The 26,600-nt window shown below is 35.9% G+C and overlaps 1 protein-coding gene across 27 annotated transcripts in view; it reads right to left on the reverse strand.

The window, feature by feature from the left end:
* Positions 1–26,600, reverse strand: part of TJP1 (tight junction protein 1) — a 249,479-nt gene that overhangs the window by 48,545 nt on the left and 174,334 nt on the right. For all 27 annotated transcript variants that reach the window (XM_072796363.1, XM_072796348.1, XM_072796340.1 and 24 more), the window contains 6 exons: positions 17,637–17,761; positions 16,840–16,942; positions 9,864–10,137; positions 6,743–6,846; positions 5,983–6,151; positions 4,875–5,022 (listed from right to left, as the gene is read on the reverse strand). In XM_072796363.1, coding sequence (XP_072652464.1) covers positions 4,875–5,022; positions 5,983–6,151; positions 6,743–6,846; positions 9,864–10,137; positions 16,840–16,942; positions 17,637–17,761 — 923 coding nt within the window. The remainder of the gene's footprint in view (positions 1–4,874; positions 5,023–5,982; positions 6,152–6,742; positions 6,847–9,863; positions 10,138–16,839; positions 16,943–17,636; positions 17,762–26,600) is intronic.

Here is a 26,600-nt window from a genome sequence, read left to right on the forward strand (position 1 = left end):
CTTCTTCTCTGATCAGGTTATCTAATATTGTCCCCTTGGCCTTCACTATCATACTACCCTGATTTTCTTTATAGTACTTATCACTAAAGGAAATTACTTTTGCATATTTCAAATTTACCTGTTTTCTTCACCTGGATATAAGCCTCAAAGTTCTATGGCAGCAGGAATCTTGCCTAGATTGTTCAGGACGTGATGTATAACACATATATGACATCAATAAATATTTAGTAAGAATTAGCAGGATAGGGCAGCCTGGGTGGCTCAGCGGTTTAGCGCCGCCTTAAGCCCAGCACATGATCCTGGAGTCCCGGGATCGAGTACCATATCGGGCTCCCTATGTGGAGCCTTCTTCTCCCTCTGCCTCTCTCTCTCTCTGTATCTCTCATGAATGAATAAATAAAATCTTAAAAAAAAAAAATTAGCAGGATACTGTCAATATTACTGGTTTTAAAAAAAAATCTTTGAACCTTCACTGTGCTGCATCAACTCACCACTTACTGCCTTAGTCTGACTAAAAGACATATGAGCCATGGGGAAGAATTCATTAATCCATTAATGATTCCATTGAGACACTTCAAAAATTATATTTTTCTATCTGGCTCTTTCTTTCACTGATGAAGAAGAAACCAAAAACAACCTGAGGGACTTCATAGCATGAAAAAAGAAAATGTAGCAGTATATACCTACACCAAATTAATTACCAACATTATCACATGTAAATCTTGTTCTGAATAAGGCATCTATCTATTAAATTGGAAGTAATAAAACTTTTTTTTAAGATAAAGAACTAAAACCAAAATCAGAAAACAGAATTTGAAATTCGTCAGAAGATAGGCACTTCTCCTTATTTATTTATTTATTTATTTACTTACTTATTTATTTATTTATGAGACAGAGAGAGAGAAAGAGAGAGAGAGAGAGAGAGAGAGAGAGAGAGGCAGAGACACAGGCAGAGGGAGAGGCAGGCCCCATGCAGGGAGCTCGATGTAGGACTCGATTGTGGGACTCCAGGATTATACCCTGGGCCGAAGGCAGACGTCAAACCACTCAGCCACCCAGGGACCCCACACATTTTAAAATAGTAAAAAGAAATGTACAACTGATACATATAAACATCTCAAATTTTTAGCCTATTGGCAAAGTTCCAGCAAGAACCAAGCAGTATCTGACAGAAACTACGTATACTAGAAGTAAAGAATATTTGTTTCTCTAATACCTAAGAAAACAATTATGGAAGGTAAAAGAAAATGAAAAGCATGTAAATTAAAAAAATGTTCTTTAATCTAAAAGCCAAGACTTCTCTAAGCCATTTAAGCGGATACATAATACGCCCTATATCCATAGGTATTGGGATTTATCTAGTACTCTTAGAGAACAAGATCATGAGCTAAATTCAATCTTGTATAGTAAAATACTGATAGTAAAAAGTGGACCATATAGGTAAAAGGTTTGATCTCAAATATATCAGCTTAAATGGGCTCAACTGTTGGATGTAGTCTAGAAATTTCTCATTTGTAAAATTTAATTTTATTATTATGCATTTGCTATATCATAAACCACATCAATACTGATAACACTAACTTCAGAATTTAATAGAAGCATCCTCTCTCAGGAGAAACAATGACTAAGAGAATATTTAAAAATTTTACAAAGTTTCCATCTTCTTAAAACATTGCTTTTAAGTACTTCAAAAGCAACCATTTTTATTAAACAGATATGCTAAATATAAATTAAACCTTTTCTATTTGTTAATATCCATTCCTTAATGACTTCAGACAACAACTTAGGCCTTAAGTAAACTTTGTCAGTTTATGGAATAACTGAGTATAAGTAATGCAAAGCATAATTTTTATAATCCAAATTCATCTGAGCTCCATCTGAGCTTTCACTGCAATAGAATTTTTTCTCTACATCTGCTTATGATAATCAGTAGCATCACAGTCACCTTTATATAACAGTTTATAAGACAGAACAAAAAAGGTAAACATATGCTGTCACTCTAGGGGGAGAAGCCATAAAACAGATATGTTAAATTAAATGCTAAGTAGTAGGGAGAGTAAACTGTAACTAAGCAAAAGTTTAGAACATAGCCTGAAAATCAAATACTCTCTAGATATGCAGGGATCACAGTGCAATCAGTGAAAGAATCTTCTCAGTGAAAGCTACTTGGTAATCATCATGAAGCAGTGCCACCAGCTGTAGACTCCCTCAGCATCCCTAGCTCCTAGAGCACAAGTCTTGGCCCAAAGTGGGCTTGAAACACCCTGAATAAAATACTATACAAACCTGGCAACGAGTATCAGATATAAGAAAATCACTGTAATAATTATCTCTATACATGTATTATTTTTTAGGTTTTTTAAAAATATATTTATTTATTCACCAGAGGCACACACACACACACAGAGAAAAGCAGAGACACAGGCAGAGGGAGGAGAAACAAGACTCCATGCAGGGACCCTGATGCAGGACTCCGGGATTACACCCTGGGCTGAAGGCAGACTATTGAGCCACCCAGGCATACCTGTTTTTTATTTTAAAAACAGATTATTTTAGCATTCTCGACCAGGAACTGGCTAACATTTTCCTGATGTGGCTCTGTGACCATATATATTCTGTTGCAATCACTCAAATACACCATTACAGGATGGGTTCCAATAAAACTTTATTTGCAAAATCAGGCAACAGGCTTATTTGGTCCATACGTTGTATAGTCTGCCAACTCCTGTTCTAGAAAACAGTGAGGATACATTGCTCACCTAGTTATAATGAATTAACAGGCTAATATGTTTTTCTCAAGAGGTCTGTCCATGTAACATTTACTCTCTCAGAAAAGAACGTCATGTAGAAGAATTAAGTAGGTTGTATTGATGATGGAATGCTGTGTAGGACCCATAGTGTTTTTTAATACTAGGATTTTACGCTCAAAGAACATCTAAATTACTTCTAAAAACAAGATAATCTGTACAACTCCATAGTTACTTTTAACATGAACTTTAGGGGAAGAAACGAAACCTTTAAGAACTGGTACTCTGTATATCTTGCCTATGGGCAGGTCTCAGAGTACTCAGGAATTAAACTCTCAGCACAAAAATTTGGAAATAATCTTAATACTTTGGGTCTTCTGTAGTCGAAGCATTATTTTTTCTTTAGTATATGCTACATGTTCTAACCAAAAGTTCCTAAATCTGGTGGTGCATGGAAGAGAATGATACCAGGAATTTAAAAACAACAATAAAAAAACCAGTATTCCTCTACCTAAGAACAGGGTCCAGAATTCTGTATTTTTAAAAGATCTCATGATAACTGGCGTTACCCATGAGAATACCTGAGGTTCCCAATTAAAACACCCCAAATGTAATATAAAAAAATCTTTTCTTAAAAAACAAAACAAAAAACCCCCACAACTTGTAAGTTACAGATGCTAAGTGTAAATGAAATCTAAGTAGGGAAAGAAAAAAAGGACATCAAAAAAACTTTCTAAAATTTCAAATTTGCTCACAATAAAAACTAATGGCCAATATCTGGATGATTCTTTTTTTTTTTTTTTTTTTTTTTAAGATATCATGTCCAAATTGTTTGATACCAGTACCATTTGTAGGTGAGAGAAATGTGTTAAAATTATAGTTGCTCCCATGAATCACCCAAGGGTGTTAGTTATACCACTGTGTATGTGTTGTGGTAGCAGTCCTTTTCTTCCAGGTAACATCCCTGCTGTGTCAGGAAAATTTTAAGAACTAATATATTAACTTGCAGCAGTTAAAAATAATAATCAGTTATAAGATAAACCAGGATGGCATGTAACATTAATATACCTTTTTAAAAAATCATTACAATCTTAAAATAAAGATCAGAGTTAATATAATTTATAAATCTAATATTTGAAATTTATAAAGAATCAGCTTCAAAAATATCTAAAACCAGCTGGCTTTTAACATCTTTTAAAAAGCTTTCTTCTGGCTAGATACTCCTCCTTTTTCTGCTTATGTCTTGCTTCCTCACAGAATGTATTTCCCACGGTCCAGTTCTTGGCCTCTCCACGTTTGTCTTTCTTAGCAAATTTAGCAACTTATATGGCTTGAGCTAACACCTCCATGCAAATAAATCCCAAATCACCATCTCTAATCCTAAACTGTTCTCAAATTTTCAAGTGCCTCCTCAAGATCTCCATATGGATTATTGTTAAAAATCATAGATCAATTGGTGGCCTAGAGCCCTAAGGATGTCCACAAATTTGTTGTAAAATGATACATGTATATGTACATGTGTACTTTCCTAGGGATAAGGGTCATAGTTTTCAGTTTCTCAAAAGTATTTGCAACCCCAAAGATCATATAAACTCACGTAAATCATATACTACTAGTATACCAGAATCTTTGGCATAAATACCATAAAGTGTATTTTTAAAAGGGAAAACAAAGTCCAGGTAACACTGTCTAGGAAAGTATTGATAGAATAGTTAACTTTCCCAAGCAACAGACTCTATAAGCTGGGTAGCATCTTCTAATGCAGTGAATCAGCAAACTGCAGCTTAAGGCCAACTGTTTTTATAAAAAGTTTCATTGGAATACCACTCTCTGCCTGTTCTCATACCGTCTACAGTTATACTTCTGTGCTACAGAGTAGTGACAAGAAGCTATGTAGCTTGCGTATATAAGATACTTACTTTTTTGCTCTTTAAGAAGTTTCACTGACCTGTTTTTAGATAATCCCTAAATTGATTAAAAAAAAAAAAAAACAACAGAACAGAAACACACACACACACAAACCCTGACCTAAACTTGATAACCAAAACAAAATCTATCTTCTAGTTTTATTTGTAACCAATATTATGTATCAAGCACATACTATATTAACAATAGAGTAGAATTTACCTGCCACTGCTGGGCTGCTGTGGAGAGTGTCTGGAATGATCAGAAGGCTCTGATCGTTGGTCAGGTGACCGTGACCGGCTGTGGCGGGGAGGTCTATCATGTGATCGACCAGAATGATCTGATGCCAGTGACTGAATTTCTGAAATATCTGTTAAGTAACAGGGTGCTATTTATTTTCCCATGAAATGACTATAGTAAAATGTAAGGTATTCCAATGATAATGTATATATGCTACTAAATATAATTTCATATAAAATTGCTGATTTAAGCATTAACTTCATCAACCACTGATAAATGATGGTGAGCTGTCTACAGAAAAAAAAAAAATAGTGACAACATCACCTCAATAGACTTTAAAGGCATATGCTAATTGAAATAAGTCAGAGAAAGACAAAACAAAACAACCAACCGCAAAAAATAAAACCCCACACAACCACCAAACTCACAGAAAAAGATACCAGATTTGTGGTTACCAGGAAGGGCCCAGGGAGGGGAAAAGGAAGGAGAATTAGAGGAAGGTGCAAACTTTCAGTTACAAAATACCAGGGATGTAATATACAACACAATGACTATAGTTAACAGTACTGTAAGAGACTATATCCTAAGAATTCTTATCACAAGGAGAACTTTTTTCTTTTTATCTATAGGAGAAGATCATGGACATTAACCAACATACTATGGTAATCATTTCACAATATATGTGAATCGAACCATCATGCTATGCACCTTAAACTTCCACACTGATGTATGTCAATTTTTTTCTCAATAAAACTAGAAAAAATTGTAATTAAAAGTAAATCCTCCACTATATATATATATGTGTATATATATATATACACATATATATATACACATATATATATGTGTATATATATATATACACATATATATACACATATATATGTGTATATATATATATACACACATATATATACACATATATATGTATATATATATACATACACACACATATATATATATGTAATTCTTAGATTCTTAGATTTTGATGGTATCTGGTTTGTAGAAAGTGATTTCACTCAAACATATCAAACCTTCCTACTACTTTAATAGGAAACTAAAGGGACTTTCCAAACAAAATTATACTTACCATCTCTCTCAGAAGCATTAGCAGAGTGGATACTGTCAGAAAGATCAGGGACATTCAATAGGGTAGCCCGTTCATCCCTTTGAACTACCATTTTTAACTTGCCTTTAGATCTTTCTATCAAAGTCTTTGCATCTGTCAGTGACATATTTTCTGTCACAGTACCATTTATCTGCAACAGAAAAGAAACTAGGTTGAACATAAATGACAAAATTACAAATATTAATGTTATGAAACAGGAATATTTAAATTACTCCTCAGCTTGCTTTAAGAACCAAAATATTCCCTTTACACCTTCCTGTATTATTAAAGTAGTCTTTTTTACTGAAATAATAAAATCTTTACCATATTATTGCTTTGTCAGAAAACCCAAATTAGTATCCCCAAGCCTATCTCCAAAAGCCTGTCACTTTCTAGGACTTACAAGCAAACTAACAAACATTTCAATAATACTTAGAGCAGTTATCAAAACCACTTATTGTATAAGACTAGACATACTACCTACAAAGTAGCTCCTACCAGGGAATGCTATTCATTTGTAGTGATTAGTTCGCTGAGGATGACTCCATGCCTAAAGAAAAACATCAGTGTTGACATGTAATAATGGACAAACCATTTTTGTCCATTATAAATGGCAAACCATCCAGTGCCCCAGTGATTTTTAATTTTTTGGTAAAATTGTTTTGAACATGAGAAAGCTGTATAGTTACACTAGAATTTGTTTTCTATTTCAGTTCATTAAAATGTAAGAATAGGACTATACCTTTAATACAACATCGCCTTCTTGAATATTGCCATCTCTTGCTGCCAAACTATCTTGTGAAATTTCCTTTACAAATATATGGCTGGCCAATCGAAGACCATATTCTGAAATAATATATTTAAATATCTTTAGTGTAGAATGCTATGACACTTAAATGGAGTTTTAAGAATATAAAAAATAACCACATTTTTTGAAGTACAATCAATAACAAGTAATTATTCTTGGTTACCCTGCAAAAATGCCATTTCCTCTAATCATCAAAAAAAGTGTGCATGTCAATGTGAAAGCAAAGGAATCTGTGGGTGAGGAAATGGTTAGAGTTGAAGAAGGCACTGGAAGAGTCCAGAAAACTGTCCAGGGACCTGCAAAACTATAGAATTTTGCCTATTTGTATATTAGAACAATGATGACAACGTGACGTCAAGAGGAAAAGCACTGCTCGCTCCCTGGGTCTGTCAGGACAGAGAAAAGAACTGTGCCTTTCTGCATTAAAGAAGAAAAACCCAAGACGTGGTTTTTTGTTTTTAATATGGGATGGGTAGCAGATCTAACTCAAGCTTCTAAAAATTGTATCAGAGTTGCAGCTTAACTTAAGGCAAATACACAAAGAGGGCTCACAAGCGGGAAAAATAGGGTAAAAAAATGACTTTTTAGGGGATCTAGGCAGTCAAGTATATGTACTTTAAGAAATGGTTGTTATATCACAGAAAAAACATCAATAGATGACAAGCCTTTCCTTATTTAAGATCAAAAAGCTGAAAAATGACCAATACAGAAATGACCTCAAAATAATCCTCATATATTCAATTACTCCAAGTGTTTCCTTAGGTAAGTATTAACTATGCACCAGGCACTATGGATAAATAGCAGCAAATGAGAGGTAGTCCCTGCACTCCAACAACTCACACACACAGCAGGGGCAAATATAAACATGAGACGAGGCAATACAGGGTTCCGTGTCCAGTGTGGAGTCAGAGGAGGCCTCCCTGAAGAAGAAATACTGAAGTAGAAACACTACTCAACTAGAAGGATGAGGGTACATGTATGTATGTGTATGTGAGATTGGGGGTGGGTGGGTAGAGACACAATGGTTAAAAACAAATGCATCAATATGTATAAAGACCTGGCAGGTTCGCTGAAGCTGTAACAGTAGGGCAGCGGGGACTGAGAACTAAGAAGCAAAAAAATAACACAGAGAAACGTCCAGAGGATCCTCTAACCCTGTGAAGGTGGCTCCAGAACTAACAGGAAGGGATCCAGAAACCAGTTTTCGAGATTCATTAGGTCCGGGTGGCTCAGCGGTTTGGTGCCGCCTTCGGGCCCAGGGCGTGATCCTGGGGATCCAGGATCAAGTACCACATCAGGCTCCCTGCATGGAGCCTGCTTCTCCCTCTGCCTGTGTCTCTGCCTTTCTCTCTCTCTCTCTCTCTGTGTCTCTCATGAATAAATAAATTAAAAAAAAAGAGGTGATAGTTGCTCACCAGACCCCCCCCGAAAGTAACTATTAGAGGATGTGAGGTAACTAAGGTATCATATAAATGATGACTGTGATAAATCTGTTTATGACCATTTTATAATATATATATGTATATCAAGCCATCATGTTTACACCTTAAATGTATGAGAGAAATTAGCGATAAACACGTCATCCATAACTGGCATGAGAAACTGGTAGATGAGAATATATCTAATGAGTGACTTTGTAAGAAACAAAATTTTAAGAGGAAGATGTCAGTTTCATCTGAGATGTGTTGAGTTTGAGGGAGCTACGGGGAACACCACAGTTAATATGCCTAGTGGTTACCCAGCACCCAAGAGACACAGGCACAGACTGGAGAAGCAAGTTTTGCCATCAGCAGCAGATAACTGAAGTGATGAGTTAAATCAGACTGCCTAAAGAGGTTATGTTGAAGAAAAAAAAAAAGAGATTCTGGAACAGAAATCTACCTAATAAGAGTAGGATGAGGAGAAGAACTTGCAAAGGATACAGAAAGGGGATGGGGGACCCCAGAAGGACACAGTATTACCATTCTCTTGTAGTCAAGAGAAGACATTATTTCAAAATATAGGAAGTGGTTAATGCTATGCAAAATGGTACTAAAAAGGCAAGTAAAATAGAGACTAAAAACTTTTACTGGATTTAATGTGAACGGTTTGGAGAACAAGGTGGAAAGATACTAGGCCAGAGAGGATTGAAGAATGAGTAGTAAAATGAAGTAGAAATAGCAATGGTAGACAGTTTGAGAAGTCTACTACAGAGTAGAGTGGGGAACAAGAACTAGAAAAAGGTCTTTCAGATGCTGGTAGAGTAGACCAAAGTGAGACTGCATAATATTCTTAATATAACACCTTCGTACCAAAATGACCAGTCATAGAAGCTTTCTTGCATTTGAGAGACATGTCCACTGCAAGAGGATGCCATACTTACAAATATGATTAAGTGAGGGGAGGCAGCTTCAGTTTCAAAAATTTTAAAGATGTCCTACATTATAAGGGCACGTGGGTGGCTCAGGTGGTTAAACAACTGCCTTCCGCTCAGGTCATGATCTCAGGGTCCTGGGATCAAGCCCTGCATTGGGCTCCCTCCTCAGCAAGGAGTCTGCTTCTCCTTCTGCCCTTCCCACTCTGCTGATGCTCTCTCTCTCTCTCAGATAAATAAATAAAATCTTAAGTTAAAAAAAATGTCCTGCCTTATAAAGAGATGCATGCCCTATTAGGAGCTCCTTCCCCTTAATCTCTTCATTTAAAAAGTATTCTGCCCAACCTCGACCCCCAAGCCCAAGATTTCTTCCCATGGCTATGCTACTACTGATCCTAACAGCTAGGTAAAAACACTAAATTTCAGCTTGGTGATGGTATGACATTTGTTAGCGTAATTTGTATTTGGTTACTCTAATCACAATAAGAAATCCAAAATCCAACTACTGGACAATTTACTTGAAGGATTATCTGCTATAACAAATAATTCAAGAGAAGAAAGATGATCCCTGCAAACAGGACATAACATTGACGATAAAACAAGAGACAACAAAGCAAAGATAGGAAGGGATGGCAATTTTACTTATCACAATTAGTGTTAATATTTTCATGTGAAAATGATAAATGAGTTGGAAGAAAATACCTTCATTTTTCCGGGATTTCACCAATGTGACTTTGGTAGGTTTGGGAGGTTGACTGGAGGCCACAGATCGCCTATCAGACCGTGGAGACAAACTCCTCTCTCTGCTTGCACTCCTGTCCCTTGCCCAACTCTTCTCACTCCTTCTACTGACCAGACCACCACGGCTGCTTCTTGGGTCATGGACTTCCTCATCATAACTATCTTCATTCTCAGACACTGGTTCAGGATCAGGACGACTAACTGGTATCTGAACTTTCTTCTTTCTCCGAATGGTCTACAAATAAAGATTATACAAAAAAGCTTACTGATTTTCATATGTATACTTTCAGTTCCTAAGAGGAAGGAAAATTATGATTTTCTGGTCTCATATCAATTAACTAATTATGAATCAGAGAGACATAATACACAAAAATTTATAACAAATTACTAGGGAATACATTCCATAATGGTTGTGTTTTCTGCTCCCTTGACAGACATCTGGTTAAGAACCACGTTTGGAATAGTGAGCCTAATGAAGTCCTTAGTTACTTAATTTGAAAGATTTTCTAAGAGTAATAATCACAAGCTTAAAGAAAAAGTAGTAATTGCTGGTGGCTGGAATAAAGGATGGGGCACTGTACTCTAATCAAATATACTGTAGTTGCTACCAAGCAAACTTGCAAGCCCAATTTGACTCCTGGATATTTTCAAGAATCCATCACAGTATCAAGGTCCACAATTGTCCTACTGAAATTCTTAACAGCTAAATTTACTGTACTTGCACACTAACATTCAACTTAGTAAGCTAGGGCTAGTAACTCTGTTATACTTCACCAGAACAAACTGCTTTCGGTTTCTGTAGTTCTCTAATCTGTAATTTCTCATCTTGGTAAAAATCCTTCTTCTGGCTTTCTCTCCTCAATGACTCTGATAAGTGGTTCTATTTTCCCTGTTCATTTATTTCTTTCAGCTTTCTATAGGTTCAAGATCTGTAAGCATTACCTTCTGATTGAGTGGCCTCTTAATCCCTGGACTGCATGCACCTTGCCTTCTCACCTGATATACTCTCCATCTCATTAGAGATCTGTAAGATCTTCTTGGGTAACACTCCTTGTCTTCTACTTTTGACATTTTGATCTACTGAAACTTTCCTATCTATGCCCATCTTCTTTCCGATTCCTCCATTCTCTTCTATTCTCTCAGTCCATCAATTCCTTCCTGGTTTAACATGCCTTGCTCCCAAGCATGAGATAACATGCTGTGATATTTAAATCATCTTCTCTCTCTTTTGTTAAGATCTTTTTTATTTATTTATTTATTTATTTATTTATTTATTTATTTATTTATTCATTCATTCATTCATTCATTCATTCATTCATTCATTCATTCATGAAAGACGGGGCGGGGTGTGGGGACAGAGGGAGAAGCAGGCTCCATGCAGGGAGCCCAATGCAGGACTCAATCCCAGGTCTCCAGGATCAGGCCCTGGGCCAAAGGCGGCACTAAACCACTGAGCCACCCGGGCTGCCCTAAATCATCTTCTCCTGACACCTCAATCACCTGCCACAACAAACTCCAGTCCTGTATTATCTTTACCTTCAGATGGCTACATTTCCACACATGCTGAGTAGGTCCTCCATAAATTCATTTTACTTGTTCAGTAATCCTTTCCTGTACCTCCTGCCTCTCTAAGGAATTTGCTAACACAGGTATTCCAAAACCATTCTCCAAGATCCCAATCACTGAGCCAGACTCACAGAGATCAATGCCACTTTACTTTCCCTATACTCCTACATTTTTTCAGTATCTCATTTATTTAGTTTTCCTTCCTTCAGGGCTCAAAGACCAAGTTGATCTTCTTCTTGTATGAATGGAATCCTCCCATATGACCTCCAAGACCCTCTTCATCAATAATACCCCTCAAGGTACTTAAAACTTTAATCTCTCCCCCAAATTAGTCTTCTGCCTATTACTAATCTGCTAATTAATCTTCTATTCCTCTGTCTTGCTACTCATTTCCAAGTTATCCTATATCCTCCCTTCGTGACTAATTTTCTTCAAATGGCTGCTCCACATTCAATACTGCTTGCTGTTTGCTTCTACAAGAGTGATCACAGAAGTCCTTTCCTAGGAAACAACACTTGAAGCTGAGGAAGAAGCAAGACATCAACATATGAAAAGGACAGCCAGCTAATGCCCTGTTATGAACTGAGAGAAGACTGCCTATCTTTCTACCCTCTGTGCCCCACAGCTCAGGCCCTTACAAGTAACATTTATTGTAAAGCATTCTTAATGGACTCTGCATTTTAGTCACCTCTATTTCAACCTCCTGCATACTGCACTGCAATATGTTTGCAGTATTACTTTAAATCTTTAATTCCTCCCTAGCAATATACAAACAAAAAGAAAGTGACTAGATGAGGACTGGGAGCTTTCCATGTCTTCTGCAAGAGTACCTGCCATCTCTTTGGAAATTTACTGTACTTAAAAATTACTTTCAATCTCAGATGTGCACTATGGTTATGACTGTGTATACTCATCTATCCTATTAAGATTCAAGATCCTTGGAGAAGATCCTTGCCATGCATTTAATTATACTCAATATAATGAAATATTTGCAACCAGTAAGTGTTTAACTTATTGAAAAATATTCAATCCTATTATAATTCTCTATGTGTATTATAGTTAATGGCTATAAACCTACAAGAAGATATTTAGCATGTTTGACAATTATGCTTGATTTTAACACTGAAAATTTTGGAAGAGAAATTTGGGGGGGAATGCCAACTTCAAATCTTAGATGAATTAAAGATTCAAATAAAATAAAACAACAAAATACTATGACAAATATTAGAATAAAATATAGGATATATGCTTTTATAACTCTGATAAGGTAAAGACTTTTGTAAGCCTGACACCAAAGGCAGAACCAATCGAGTGAACATCTGACAGACATAACATAAAAAATGAAAGCATTTCAATGTTAAAATCATACAAAAACAACCTTCCTCAATCACCATAAACAACTTACACTCACAAAGCAAACAGACAAAATATGTAGTATATATGACAGAAGGCTAACAATCCTAATACATACAATACTCTAATACAATAATCATCAACACAGAAATGCAAAGGAATAAGCAAAAAAGAAACATAAATAGGCAATATATACACTATGAGATGATCAAACTCATATTGTAAAATATTTCATTTGAAATACTATGTTCAGTCTGTTTGGCAAAGATTTAAACATCGTTGATAAAATTGGACTCTCAATACCCTACTGGCTTTCCGAAGAGCAGTGGCAATATATATATAAAGTCATTAATGCCTTCTAACTAAAAAGCCACTAAGAAGTTATTCCTAAACAGTAACTGAATAAATAGAAACACAATAATCTTCAACACAGTAATTTTTTTTTTTATTATTTGTGGAAACTGGAACTGAAATGCCCATCAATAAATGGGCTAGGTAAGCATGACAATAAAAGGCCATGTGGAGATACACTGAAGTGCTCACAGATGTCATTTCTAAGAAGAGTTTCTGCCAAATCATTTACTTCATAATACTTTTTTAGGATATTCAGGATTTCAGTAAAAATTTACTAATATTTTTAGTAAAAATTTACATGCTCGCTGTGTCATAAACTATTTCTAACTTCCCTTCACTTGTTGTTAAAGCAAATTTAAGCCTACTTGTGGTAGTTATACTATTAAAAGAGTTCTAACATTTAAGTTCAACAAAAAAGAAATAATTTATTTGCTTACTACCCAACAAGCTCTTAGCTTATGGAAAGATAATCATATAAACAACCGAATACCCCAACATAAGAGCATAGGGAAGAAAAGAGACTGGTAGATTGGGAATGGGAGGAAGAGGAGCTACTTATTCAGAACTGAAAGAAAAAAAAAAAAAACTAAACTAAACAAGCAAAAACAATGTATATAATGACCTTGAGGTTCTGGTTATGGCTAGGGATGAATTAAGAGTTAAAAGATACCTTGAAGACCACAGTCTAAGACACTGGAGTTTTATTCTAGAAGTCATATGGCAATGATAAACTTGACCATGATCCAGTCACTTCAAATGTAGAAATGAACAGCTCTTTGCTGATTAAAACACTCTTCTACCTAATCCCCCTCTAGCCTCTCCCTATAGGGCAAAAATACTTGCTCAATCTTCCTGAGTTCCACCTTTCCAACTCATGTAGCTCTAAGTATGGTCAGAGCAAAATCCATCCTTGAGCTGCCCTAAATCCTTCTTCTATTTCAAATACATTACAGGTTTTGGACCTACTTATAAAATAATTTCTAGGGCAGCCTCGGTGGCGCAGCAGTTTGGCACCACCTGCACCCTGGGGTGTGATCCTGGAGACCCGGGATCGAGTCCCACATCGGGCTCCCTGCATGGAGCCTGCTTCTCCCTCTGCCTGTGTCTCTGCCTCTCTCTCTGTGTCTATGAATAAATAAATAAAATCTTTAAAATAAAATAAAATAAAATAATTTCTATGGAGAGAAGTCTAGGGTGTTGGAATACATCTTTCTTAGATGCATTTTCAATGTGGTGTATGTATGCTGAATATTTTGCATGGCAAACAAAACAGCTCAACATTTCAGCTTAAAAAGTTGGGGTTAGAGGCAAAGCTCACAATCTCAGAACAGGGAGAAAAAACTCAATTTACCTAAGATGCTCACTTTGAAATGAGCAACTGAAAGACACTGAATAATAATAACAATGCTCAGGATCAGCAGCTAAGGTACTAATGCTAAAACTTACTCAATTTTAAGATCGGCAATTATAAAAATCAGCAATTTGCTTCCATTAACACTACAATCTCATGCTCTAAAAATTGTTTAAAAACTCTACCACCCACTAGCCAGCATGTGTATGAACTGTGATTTAAAAATAACATGAGGGGATCCCTGGGTGGCGCAGCGGTTTGGCGCCTGCCTTTGGCCCAGGGCGCGATCCTGGAGACCCAGGATCGAATCCCACATCGGGCTCCCGGTGCATGGAGCCTGCTTCTCCCTCTGCCTGTGTCTCTGCCTCTCTCTCTCTCTCTCTCTCTGTGACTATCATAAATAAATAAAAATTTTAAAAAAATAAAAATAACATGATAGGGGATCCCTGGGTGGCTCAGCGGTTTAGCGCCTGCCTTTGGCCCAGTGCGTAATCCTGGAGTCCCAGGATTGGGTCCCGCATCGGACTCCCTGCATGGAGCCTGCTTCTCCCTCTGCCTGTGTCTCTGCCTCTCTCTCTCTCTGTCTCTCATGAATAAATAAATAATTTTTTAAAAAAATTAAAAAATAAAAATAACATTATAGTTGTAAAAATATGGTTATAATGAAGTTGTGAAAATATATACTCAAAAGAAAATGTTGGAGCACCTGGGTGGTGGTTCCAATGAACCACCATTGGTTAAGCACCTGTCTTCAGCTCAGGTCATGATCCCAGAGTCCTGGGATCAAGTCTCAGGTTGGGCTCCCTGCTCAGCAAGGAGTCTGTCTGCTTCTCCCTCACTCCCACCGTTCCCCCTGCTTGGGCTTTGTGTGTGTGTGTGTGTGTGTGTGTGTGTGTGTGTGTCTCAAATAAATAAAGATTTTATTTAAAATCTTTATTAATTTTTTAAAATAAAATTAAAAAGAAAAAGATGTTGGTCATCTGGAATGCAATAACTCAACACAGACCTACCGCAATCTGAAAGAGCTCTCACCCACCAGCAAGAACACTGGTGTAGAAATAAACCATATGGCAAGCAGCCTACACAAGGGAAAAGGACCTCGCAACTGTGGGGCGCAAAATCTCAGGGAATACACCTACTAGCTCTCACCCAACCACCAAGGTCAAAACACAATGCAGGCTCCTCCCCTCACTCCAGCCCCTCTCCCTCCCTCTCCATTGTGTCCACCGTGGTTCTGAGTGTCTGCTAGAAAGTAGAAAAGTTCTCAATAGACAAGGCAGGGCAAAGGACCTAGCTGCCTATGCAGCCTCTTGTTCCTGCTCTTTATATCTGAATTAAGGCCACAAAGCAGTGTCTTAATCAGTCCTTTCAGAGGCTAGAGGGGCAGAAAGGAGGGGTGCGGGGGGGATAAAGTGGGTTAAGAAGTAGCAGACATGTTCCAAAATGTGGACATAATTTTACATAGGACTTTTACATTAAATCCATTCTGTGCCATATTTGTTTATTTTTTTAAGATTTTATTTATTTTAAAAAAATATTTTATTTATTTACTCATGAGAGACAGAGAGGCAGAGATACAGGGAGAGGGAGAAGCAGGCTCCCCAGAGGGAGCCCAATGCAGACCCAATCCTGGAACCCCAGAATCATGCCCTGAGCCAAAGACAGACACTCAACTGCTGAGCCACCCAGGCATCCCTGTGCCACATTTGTTTAGTTTTACTTGTGATTTGAGGCCAGTTATCAAGAGTTAACTGAATTTCTTTCCCTTTACTTATTAAAAAAAATAGACTTCTTAAGAGAAATAATGAAATAGAGGACAGATTTCAGCTATGTACTAAAACAGTAACATTAAAATGCACCCCAAACAACCCTATAAAGAAAATCTTACCACTTTCTCCTCAAACTGTATCACAGTAACAAGGAAAGTGGTTATTGATGTATATGTTTAAGGGACAATGTAAAACTTGCCCACTAAACAAACCCTGTAACAGAAAACAGGGCTAATAAATACTTCAAATGGACTACATGCCAAGTTTCAGTCTAATAAGTACTTAAAAGAAAAGGAAACATTAAGTCATAAAGAGGTGACCATTTAATCACCCTTCCTTTCCCCTTCAAAAAAATAAAATAAATCCTCGTATCTAAACTTTGAGAAAATATATACACAGTGATAAAACATACCACCTGTAAGCTAACTTTAGAACTACTGATCCAGTTTTCATTTTCTTAAAGCGTTAAGATGAATTCAAAAACCAGAAACATATCAACCATAAGGTTGATAGTTTTATTAAATTAAAGGTAAAAGATACTTACAATTTTTGCATTCTTCCCACTTTTCCTTAGTTGCTGAACAGCAAACGCATGTTCAACATTATCCATTGAAACTCCATTAACCATTGCAACTCGGTCATTTTCCCTAAGTAAAAAAAGGTCACCAAAATAAGTTAGAAAAAACATACAAACAAGTTTGTGAATATATTTTCACAATGAGTACTTCCATAAAAGTATTTTAATTATACACTAGTTAATCTATTTGTTTTCAGAACAATGATACAATAATGTCAAACAATTTACTTTCCGATCTCCTATGTTTAGTAACTGACCACAGGCCATTAATATTTTTATATCATTAATACAATGTTCTTACAAAAGAGTGAACAGGTACCACAATACAAAAAATGATTTTTGGTGGTACAATTAGAGGGCATTAAATGATATTATATTACATGGCTGGAAAAAATTACTCCCTTTTTAAAAGATAAAGCATTTCTCCTTCCAGTTTTCTTTCAATGCCTCTAACTATACACTCACTTTTTTGCTAGCTAGTATACATTTTGCCTCTATCTTGCTTACCTTAACTGAACAATAAGGACAAGATTAAGGGTGAGAGGTTTCTGAAGGCTAAATTCCATCTTAAACTGAACAAGTTTTCTCTTCACTATCTTTATTTTTACAGTGACCACCTACTTAAGGTAAGGGATACTAGGCTTTTCATTTATGATAAACAGAAGTATAAATGTACGTTGAAGAAGTCACTAAACAGTATGCCAGTGACTGAGGATAGGAATAGTGCTCGTAACACAGGCACCCAAAAGAAGAAATGTGCTTACTGTAGCTGTCCTTCAGCAGGTCCCCCTTTCAGCACATCTGAAATTACTATGGAAGTTTCTCCACTCTGAAAATGAGGGTTATCTCTTCCACCAGATATTGCAATTCCAAATCCAAATCCAGGTGCCTAAAGTAATAATTACAGAAAAACACTGCTATTACAAAAAATAATTGTTCATTATATCGTACTCTACAATCTAAAAAAGCTTAAATATAAAAATTACAATCTTATTACATCTGTGATCCAAACACTTGCTTGTGTGGATACATACTGAAATGATCTATCCTAGTATGGGAATGAATGCTCTAATAAATTAAATGCAGGACATACAAAAATATTAAAAATTGCTAACTACATGAATGCTTTTTAAGTACTAAAATATATTTAAAAATTCTGAACACTGAAATTCTGCATTTATTTTTGATTATCAGAAGGGCTCCTGAAGGTACTGGCAGTGCATTAGTGTGATCATCACAAACAGTGACAACTAATTTATAGAATGAACACTTAAACATCTAGTGCCATAAACATCTGGTGCCGTTTTGTATAATAAAATATCAATAGCTACTAAAATCAAATATGTTATTTCAACTACCTTCAATTATGATAAAAGTCTCTTTAGAAGTAGTACATTATAATAATGTCTTATATGCACAACGCATATAACAGAAAGCAGAACCATATCAAAACTTTTAAAATACATTAATTAAATAAAATAACAAACAATATACCTCTAAATGAGCTGAAAATCTTAATCACGATGACAAAGGGCAGACCAATACAAGAAAAATGCAAAATATTTCCAAGTTATTAAAAAATGACCTAATCTCAAAAAAATCTACACCATTCCCTTGAAAGGAAATGAAGTATAGTATTCAGAGTAGTCTAAAGAAACATAAAATATTTTCCTAGTGTTCCAGAATCACTAAAGCAGACAAGTGTGTTTTCATATAAATTGTATTATACTACGCACTACTATCCAAACCATCTGATGATATAGTCTGTCCAGTCCACAACAGAGGAGATCACATTCACCGCAGACTAGGTAAATGTCATGACCTCCCCTCCTACCCTGAAGCCTACTAAAGTAGCAAAAGAAAATAGAAAAACTTCTTAAAAATAAACACCAGTAATTCTTCTTGTAGGTATATACACCCCTCAAAATGAAAACATATGTCCACACAAAGACTTAAACCCAAATGTGCATCATTTATAATAGCCAAGAAAGGGAAAACAACCCAAATGTCCATCAACTGATGAATGGAAAAACAAAAATGTGGTATATCTATACAATGGAATATTATTTGCAATAAAAAGAAATGAAACAGCACTAACACATGCTACAAGAGAAGCCAATCACAAAAGACCACATATAGTGGTCTTATAGAATATAAATATTCTATTTATAAGCAATGTTCAGAAAAGACAAATTTATAAAGACAGGCAAATCTATAAAGTGGCAGTTGTCTAAAGCAAGGAGTGGAAAAGGATGGAGAGACTAGGATGGAGAGACTAGGGAGTAATAGCTTATGGTACAGTATTTCTTTTTAGGGTAATGAAAATATTTATGACTGGTGATGGTCATACAAGTATGTAAATATACTAAGAACCACTGAATTGTATGCTTTAAAGGGCAAATTGCATGGTATATGAATTATATTGCAATAAAGTCCATGTAAACAAAAGGTTATGTTGAAAAAAATAGGAAAACATCTGAGTAGCCAAAAACAATGGCATCTGTATGAATCTACCTTTATATCCTCCCAAAATAATACTTCAAGAATAAATCACTACACAAAATCATTCCCTTAATATAACTCAAAGACAGACAATACCCATTTCAAAAATTAGGAAGAGGCCTAAAACTAAAAAAATAAATGATGAAAAAGAACCAAATGTTAGCAAATCAACAGGAAATACAAGAAACTACGTAACAAGTTTAAATACATTTGAAAACCTAGAACTAGGTAATTTCCCTAGGGAAATACTGACTCTATCAGAAATTAAAAACACAATTTAAACAAAGCAATTTCTGGACATGAAATAGAGAAAAACATCCCACAAAAAAAGCACCAGCCACAGATGATTTCATAGGAGAATTCTACCAAATCATCATTGCCCAGGTAGCCTCAAAGCTCCATAAATTGCTCCAGATGCTAAAAATGAAGGAAAGTTTGTAAAGTTTTTATAAAACAATTATATTATTGACATCTAAATGATAGTGACTGTCCATAAAGACAGAGTTCCACTCCAAATATTAAAGCCCAAAATGATTTAAATATCTCTATACAAAAAGTATTAAAGCAAAAAAAGGAGCAGAGGGCAACTTCCTGCAAATACTCATGATAAAGGGATTTATTACAGGAATGCAAGGAAATTCACTGGTATCCTATTATTAAATCTAAAGGAAAAAAATTCTATGATTCTATCCACAGACCTTAAAAAGGCATTTGACAAAATTCAATAGTCACTAGTAAATAAAGTTCAAGAAGGTATGTTCAATCTCTTAAAATAGCTGCTTTTTATTAAAGTACATGAAGAAAATCCAGCTTCACACACATATGCAGTTAAAAAAGGGAAGTTATTTTAGTAGCCCTTTTAGGTGATTATGGATATCCAAATTTCATTTACACCAAAACTTGGTGTGAGTTTCTTAACAGTTGCAATGTATAATCTAAGATGTATCAATGGACTTTGGTATTGTTACATAAATATCCATTGGCCAGCTTTGCACTTTCAATGGATATTCTGTCTATCATGGTTTTATAACAGCATGCCTTAATCATTCGAAAAATACTTAGGCAAATCGTTCCAATGGTGACACATTTCACTGTATATATATTTTTTAATTGTATATTGGGGTGCTTAGGTGGCTCAGTCAAATGTCTAACTTTGGCTCAGGTCATGATCTCAGGGTCCTGGAACTGAACCCCCCATCAGGCTCTAAGCTCGGCACAGTGTCTGCTTGTCCCTCTGCCCCTATCCCTGCTCATGCTTGAGTACTCTCTTTCAAATAAATGAAATGAAATAAAAATAAAATAAGATAAAAATAATATATTAATATCACCAATCTCATCAAAATCTGCTAAGTACTGAAAAGCTACTGGCTCATGGTAGTAGGTAAAAGCTGTCCAAGGGTTTAGTTTTTGTTTTAAATTCAATTTTCTTTATTGGCAAATAATGAAATACATCAGAATTGTTTTCTGAAGCATCAGGTACTCATTCGAGAAAAATGTCTGTCAAATATTCAAGTCTGGATAATCATACATTCCTTCAAGTAAAAGTATGTTGTATACACAGACATACACACAAATTGTTTCCAATTCAAACAATCACACAACTACTTCAGTATTAAGTACCTTATGCATATTTCCCATTTCAGTGCATAATTTTAAAACTATACTCAGGGATCCCTGGGTGGCGCAGCGGTCTGGCGCCTGCCTTTGGCCCAGGGCGCGATCCTGGAGTCCCGGGATCGAATCCCACATCAGGCTCCCGGTGCATGGAGCCTGCTTCTCCCTCTGCCTGTGTCTCTGCCTCTCTCTCTCTCTGTGACTATCATAAATAAATAAAAATTTAAAAAAATATAAATAAATAAATAAAACTATACTCAAAAGCTGAGATGCCATAAAACTAAAACTAATCATTTTACTGCTTCAAATCATTCTGAAACAAACACAGAATTGTTCTTTAAACTCTTGAGTGTGTGGCACTATTAGTAAGGTTTGGTGCCACTGCCTTGATTTGGGCTGTGGTGGCCAATTTTATCCACTGCTGCTTCTGGATCTTTATTGCAAATATCAATATAGTGAGAAAGACAAGATTTTCATACCGTTATAAAAATAATTTTCCCTAGAGCCTAAAAGGATTTCAGAGACCTTTTAGGGTCCTCAGACCATCTTTTGAAAACACTGATATTAGGAGCTACTAAAAAATAGGTAAGAGAGGGAAGAAAGCACAAAAACAATAATAACAAAAAACAATGAAATACATCATTTGCAAAAAATATATTAAGATGTTAAAACTCAAGTAATGAGAACTACAAACTAACACCATGCAGTGAATGGTAAAACAAAGTATGACAACTATTTTGTTGAGAAGGCTGTAGAGAAACACAATGCTGATGGATATGTAAACTCTATAATATTCTTCAGGAATTTCTTAATACTTGAAAAAAATCACAAAAAAACTAATCTTTTTTTTTTTTTTTTTAAAGATTTTATTTATTTACTCATGAGAGACACAGAGAGAGGCAGACACACAGGCAGAAGAAGAAAGTTCCACGCAGGGAGCCCGACATGGGACTCCATCCCGGGTCTCCAGGATCACGCCCTGGGCTGAAGGCGGCGCTAAACCGCTGCCCACAAAAAAATAATCTTTTGACAGAGCAAACCAGATTCTAAGAATGTTCCCTGAAGATACATATACATCTCCAACAATATGAAAATACATACACAGCTATTCCTTGAAGACTGTTTGTTGATTGCAAATACTGGGAAAAATCTAATGCCCAAGGAATACCTATGGGGGGGGGGGGTGAGTGGTGTTAAGAGGGGGGATTATTCTTTTGCTTTTTTCCTTCCTTCGTTGGAGGAGACGCAGACTAATCTTTTATTCTATATACTTTTATGTTGTTCATTTGCATCTTGCTTGGTAATTCTTTTATTTAAAAATTTTAAAATAACACAAAAATATAAAGAAATGCTGAAAATGTCAGGAACTTTCAATAAGAAAGAGATAAGATATTTTCCTCAAGATTTACTTGTGAAAAAATCTAAGTGTAGTTTTTGGCTACAGTGAGTCAGGGTCGAAAATCTGGCTTGGACCACTGCTTCTATGCAGCTCTGGCACTTAATAAGGCATGTAAATCCTGGATCAGTGCTTGCTACAATTCATTTAATGACTACCCAGAAGTCTGTGATTCCCCCAAATCAAGCTGGGGATGAGAATCACTTGGGAAGTTTCAAACGTGCTTGCTGATGTATAACCCCCACCTCATACCGATTAAATAAAACTGGGAGAGGGGAGATAGATAGTAGGCACTTTTTAAAAAGTGATTCTAATGAGCAGCAGGTGCTGACCACCTCAGCCTTAAATGGTTTGTGAACTGGGTGGCAATAAAAAATTTCAAAGGTTTCAACTATTCTACACTTCCCTTTCCTTCTACCTTCACCATTATCGTATTTGGCCTTCTCAATAGATTTCTTACCTCCACCAGGTTACAATTTACCCTCCCTCCAATGTTTGAAAGGTTATCATTCTAAAACAAACCTGATTACCTGATCCTGTCGTTCCACTGCCCATAGGTCCAAATTTCTTAGAATGAAGCATCGTGAAATACAAAGACAACTTGCTTCCCAGCACTCTAGTATTTGCTCTAAACACGCTGATACGGATCCCTGCTTAAGCATGCCAAGCATTAGCAAATGCTATGCTTTTGCATCTCCTCTCTACATTCTTTAGAACCTCATCAGTCTTGCAAGCTTCAGCTCATTCTTCAAAATCCAAGTTTAATGTCATCTCATTCATAAAACCACTCTACTTTTCCACTGTAGAAGAGGTACACACTTCTGCTCCCTAACACATGGCACTGTAAGTAACCCGGGTATCAAGGCCCAACTTTTTTTTTTTTTTTTTTTAATTCACAAGACATACAGAGAGAGAGAGAGAGAGGCAGACATAGGCAGAGGGAGAAGCAGGCTCCCCGCGGCTCTGGGATCACACCTTGAGCCAAAGGTGGATGCTCAACCATTGAGCCACCCAGGTGTCCCAATCAAGGAGGAATGCACATACTCATCTACATATTCCAGCTAAGTATAACTCTGCAAGAGCCTAACACAGAGTGGTTTGTTAACAATAGTTAAGTTCCCATTTATAGAAAGTTGTTTTTTTGTTTGTTTGTTTTTTTTTTTTTTAAACAAGCACTAACTTGAGCACTAGAAGCTCAGATTTCTGGAAAAATTAACGCCCATGGTAGTACCACAGATTTTGAACCTTCCAAAATTCTCAAGTAAAAACAAGCAGGGCAACTACACAATAAACAAAACACCCATGGACTTTAAAACAAATCCCAGTAACCAATGTATCCCCTCACAGTACAAAACACAAGCAGTCAGGGAGGAGCAACTATGAGACTTGGGTGTCCCCAACACTTCTATGGAAGAAAAGCCATACATACAGCGTCCAAGATCTGAGGAACCCCCAAGTAACCGATAGGTATTCACTGGAAAGAATGGCAGGTCAATTTGAGAGCAGCAGCTGAAATTGGGGGGCATTTCGCCTGCTTCCAATAGTGGGTGAGAGCAAGGAGCCTGGCAGTAGAGCCTTAACCAGCTGGAGCAGAGTAACCCATAGGAATTCTCAACACTGATCTTTCAAGGCCTTTCTAGGATAGGGCCACACAATATGGAGAAATTGTTGGCAGTGGAAATCAAAATTTGGTGGGACAGGAACAACAGAGACAAAAGAGAAGGTCCAGATAAAAGTGTGCAAAAAGCAAATGTCCGAACGCAGCAGTTATGTTTTTTGGCAGACATACACGCATGTACGTGTACATACACACACACACACACACACACACACAGGAAAATGAAGCCAATTTCTAAAAAACTCACTAATTTTACATAAAATGAGCAAAGAAAATAACAGGATAAAATCCCTTACAAAATTACTATAAATATAGTGAGTAGCAAAATAATATTCCTATAGAAAATGGAAGCATGCCAGAATGAGTGCTCAAAGAAAAAAAAAGGATCAAAACTATTATTACAAAACAAACTAGAAGGCATAAGAAAATATGTAAGACATGAAAGAACATAAATAAGAATTAGAAAAACTCAAAAATGAGTTGACAGAGTTCAAGAGCTAATCATAAATTTTAAAAGGTCATTTTTGACAGGATCATAAGACTAATAAATAATACTATAAAAGAAAGTGAAAGGAGAAATCTTTTTAAAAACGAAGAAATGATACCTAGGGTTTTTTTTTAAAAGATGTCAGAGAAAAATTACAAATATTGGGAGACAGGAAATAGAGATACAACATATATATAGCAAGAGTCTCTAAAAAACTAAAACAAGGGGAAAGAACAGTAAAAACTGTAAAAAAAACCAAAAATGAAAACAAAACTTTATTATTTTTTAATTGAAACTACACACCCAAAGGATACATATCACTATAGATATGAGTTATCTGAGAGTATCAATTCAGAGACACCAACACCAAAATTGGCTCCAATAAAATGACTAGATTTAAGGAAAAAGGTTCTTTGGTATCTAGGTAAAAAGATCTCAAAACTTACAAAGAAACTTAGATTACCATCACACTTGGGATAGCAACATGTTATGCAAAAAATAAAATAGTTAAAATACTCAAAACAGTAAGCCAAGGATTTTATATCCAGTAGAAGAGACCTTCAAGTATAAAAGGCAAAGATAAGCCAATAAACATGCAAAACCAGAGAATATTATTTTCATGATCTCTTCTTAAAGAGTCTAATGGAGAATGACTTTCTGACAATCAAAATGACAAGAAACACAGGACTGGTGATAAACACTAAATATGTACTTACTTATAATACTAAGATTAAATTAGGTTAAAGAGTGAAAGGATCAAATTATGTGATACCAATATGATTTAGATAGAGTAAAAAAACCATGCTTCAAAATGTGGAGAGGAGGCTCAGCGGTTTAGCACCACCTTCAGCCCACGGCATGATCCTGGGGACCCGGGATGGAGTCCCACATCAGGCTCCCTGTGTGGAGCCTTGCTTCTCCCTCTGCCTGTGTCTCTGCCTTTCTCTCTCTGTGTCTCATGAATACATAAATAAAAATTTTTTTTAATGGGGAGAGGAGCAGTATAGCATGCATAAAAATTTTTAGTATTGTTTCCAGCAATTAAAATTGATAGTGGCAGAATTATTACTATTCTAGACAACTGGTATGATCAGTACTAGACTTACTAAAAAGACTAACATGGTTGCCTTCCTGAGGTACTTTCTAAAGAAATGTAAATTAAACATTGGTAAGTGTTCCAAAAGATAGTTGACTTTTATATATATACATGAGAAAATGTCCAAGATAATGGGTTTTTAAAAAAAAATTTATGATGGTGGAGGAGGTGATTTAAAGCAGTATAATATGGTCTCATTTATTTGTATGTGCACACACATATGTGGTTATAGCTTTTGAGTGGAAGAGCATCAAAGAATCTTACTTTCACCATATTTTATCCTTTTGAGACCATGAATAGCCACGAGCAGCAAGAACTTAAATGTTTATGTCTTTGCCTGGTAGGGAAACAGAATTTATGGCCTGAGATCTGTCCAGTTATTTGTCCAGTTTTACTGGACACTAGCCACGGCCATTCCTTTACATACCATTATGACAAATTAATTTTAAATTTAAAAAATGTTTAAAACCTCTTATTAACAACAATAAAAAGGCAAATAATTCAATTGAAAATGAATTACTCAATTGCCTTGAGTAATTGCAACATAGATAAGGAGACCCTATCTATGTCCCATAAAGCTGAACCAATTTACTATCTGATCCTTTATAGAAAAGTTTGCCCATTCCTGTGTTTGCCCACTCCATGTGTTAAAGCATTTCTGATTCCTTAAAAAAAAAAAAAAAAAAGGAAAAAAGTCATTCCTAAAAGTTGATTCAGTTGCAGAAATATCTGGATAACCTCTTTTCCAAACATTCTTCTCTATTCTTTCAAAGATGCTCAATTCTCTACTTACAGATTTTCCCTAGTTGCCTTCTATTTTTTCTCCTGATTGCCTTCTATTTTTAATCCTGGTTTTCCATATGCAACATTTTTACAAATCAGCCACCTTAATCCTAACTTTTTTCACCAATCATAATTTTCCTCTTCATTTAATTCCTCCTATCAACACTCAACATCCTATGGTACTTATTCCAGCTGTTTGTTTTTGCAATGGACCCTGGGATCACTGAATTTT

This window comes from Canis lupus, chromosome 2, assembly GCF_048164855.1.
Source record: "Canis lupus baileyi chromosome 2, mCanLup2.hap1, whole genome shotgun sequence".
Lineage (NCBI taxonomy): Eukaryota > Metazoa > Chordata > Mammalia > Carnivora > Canidae > Canis > Canis lupus.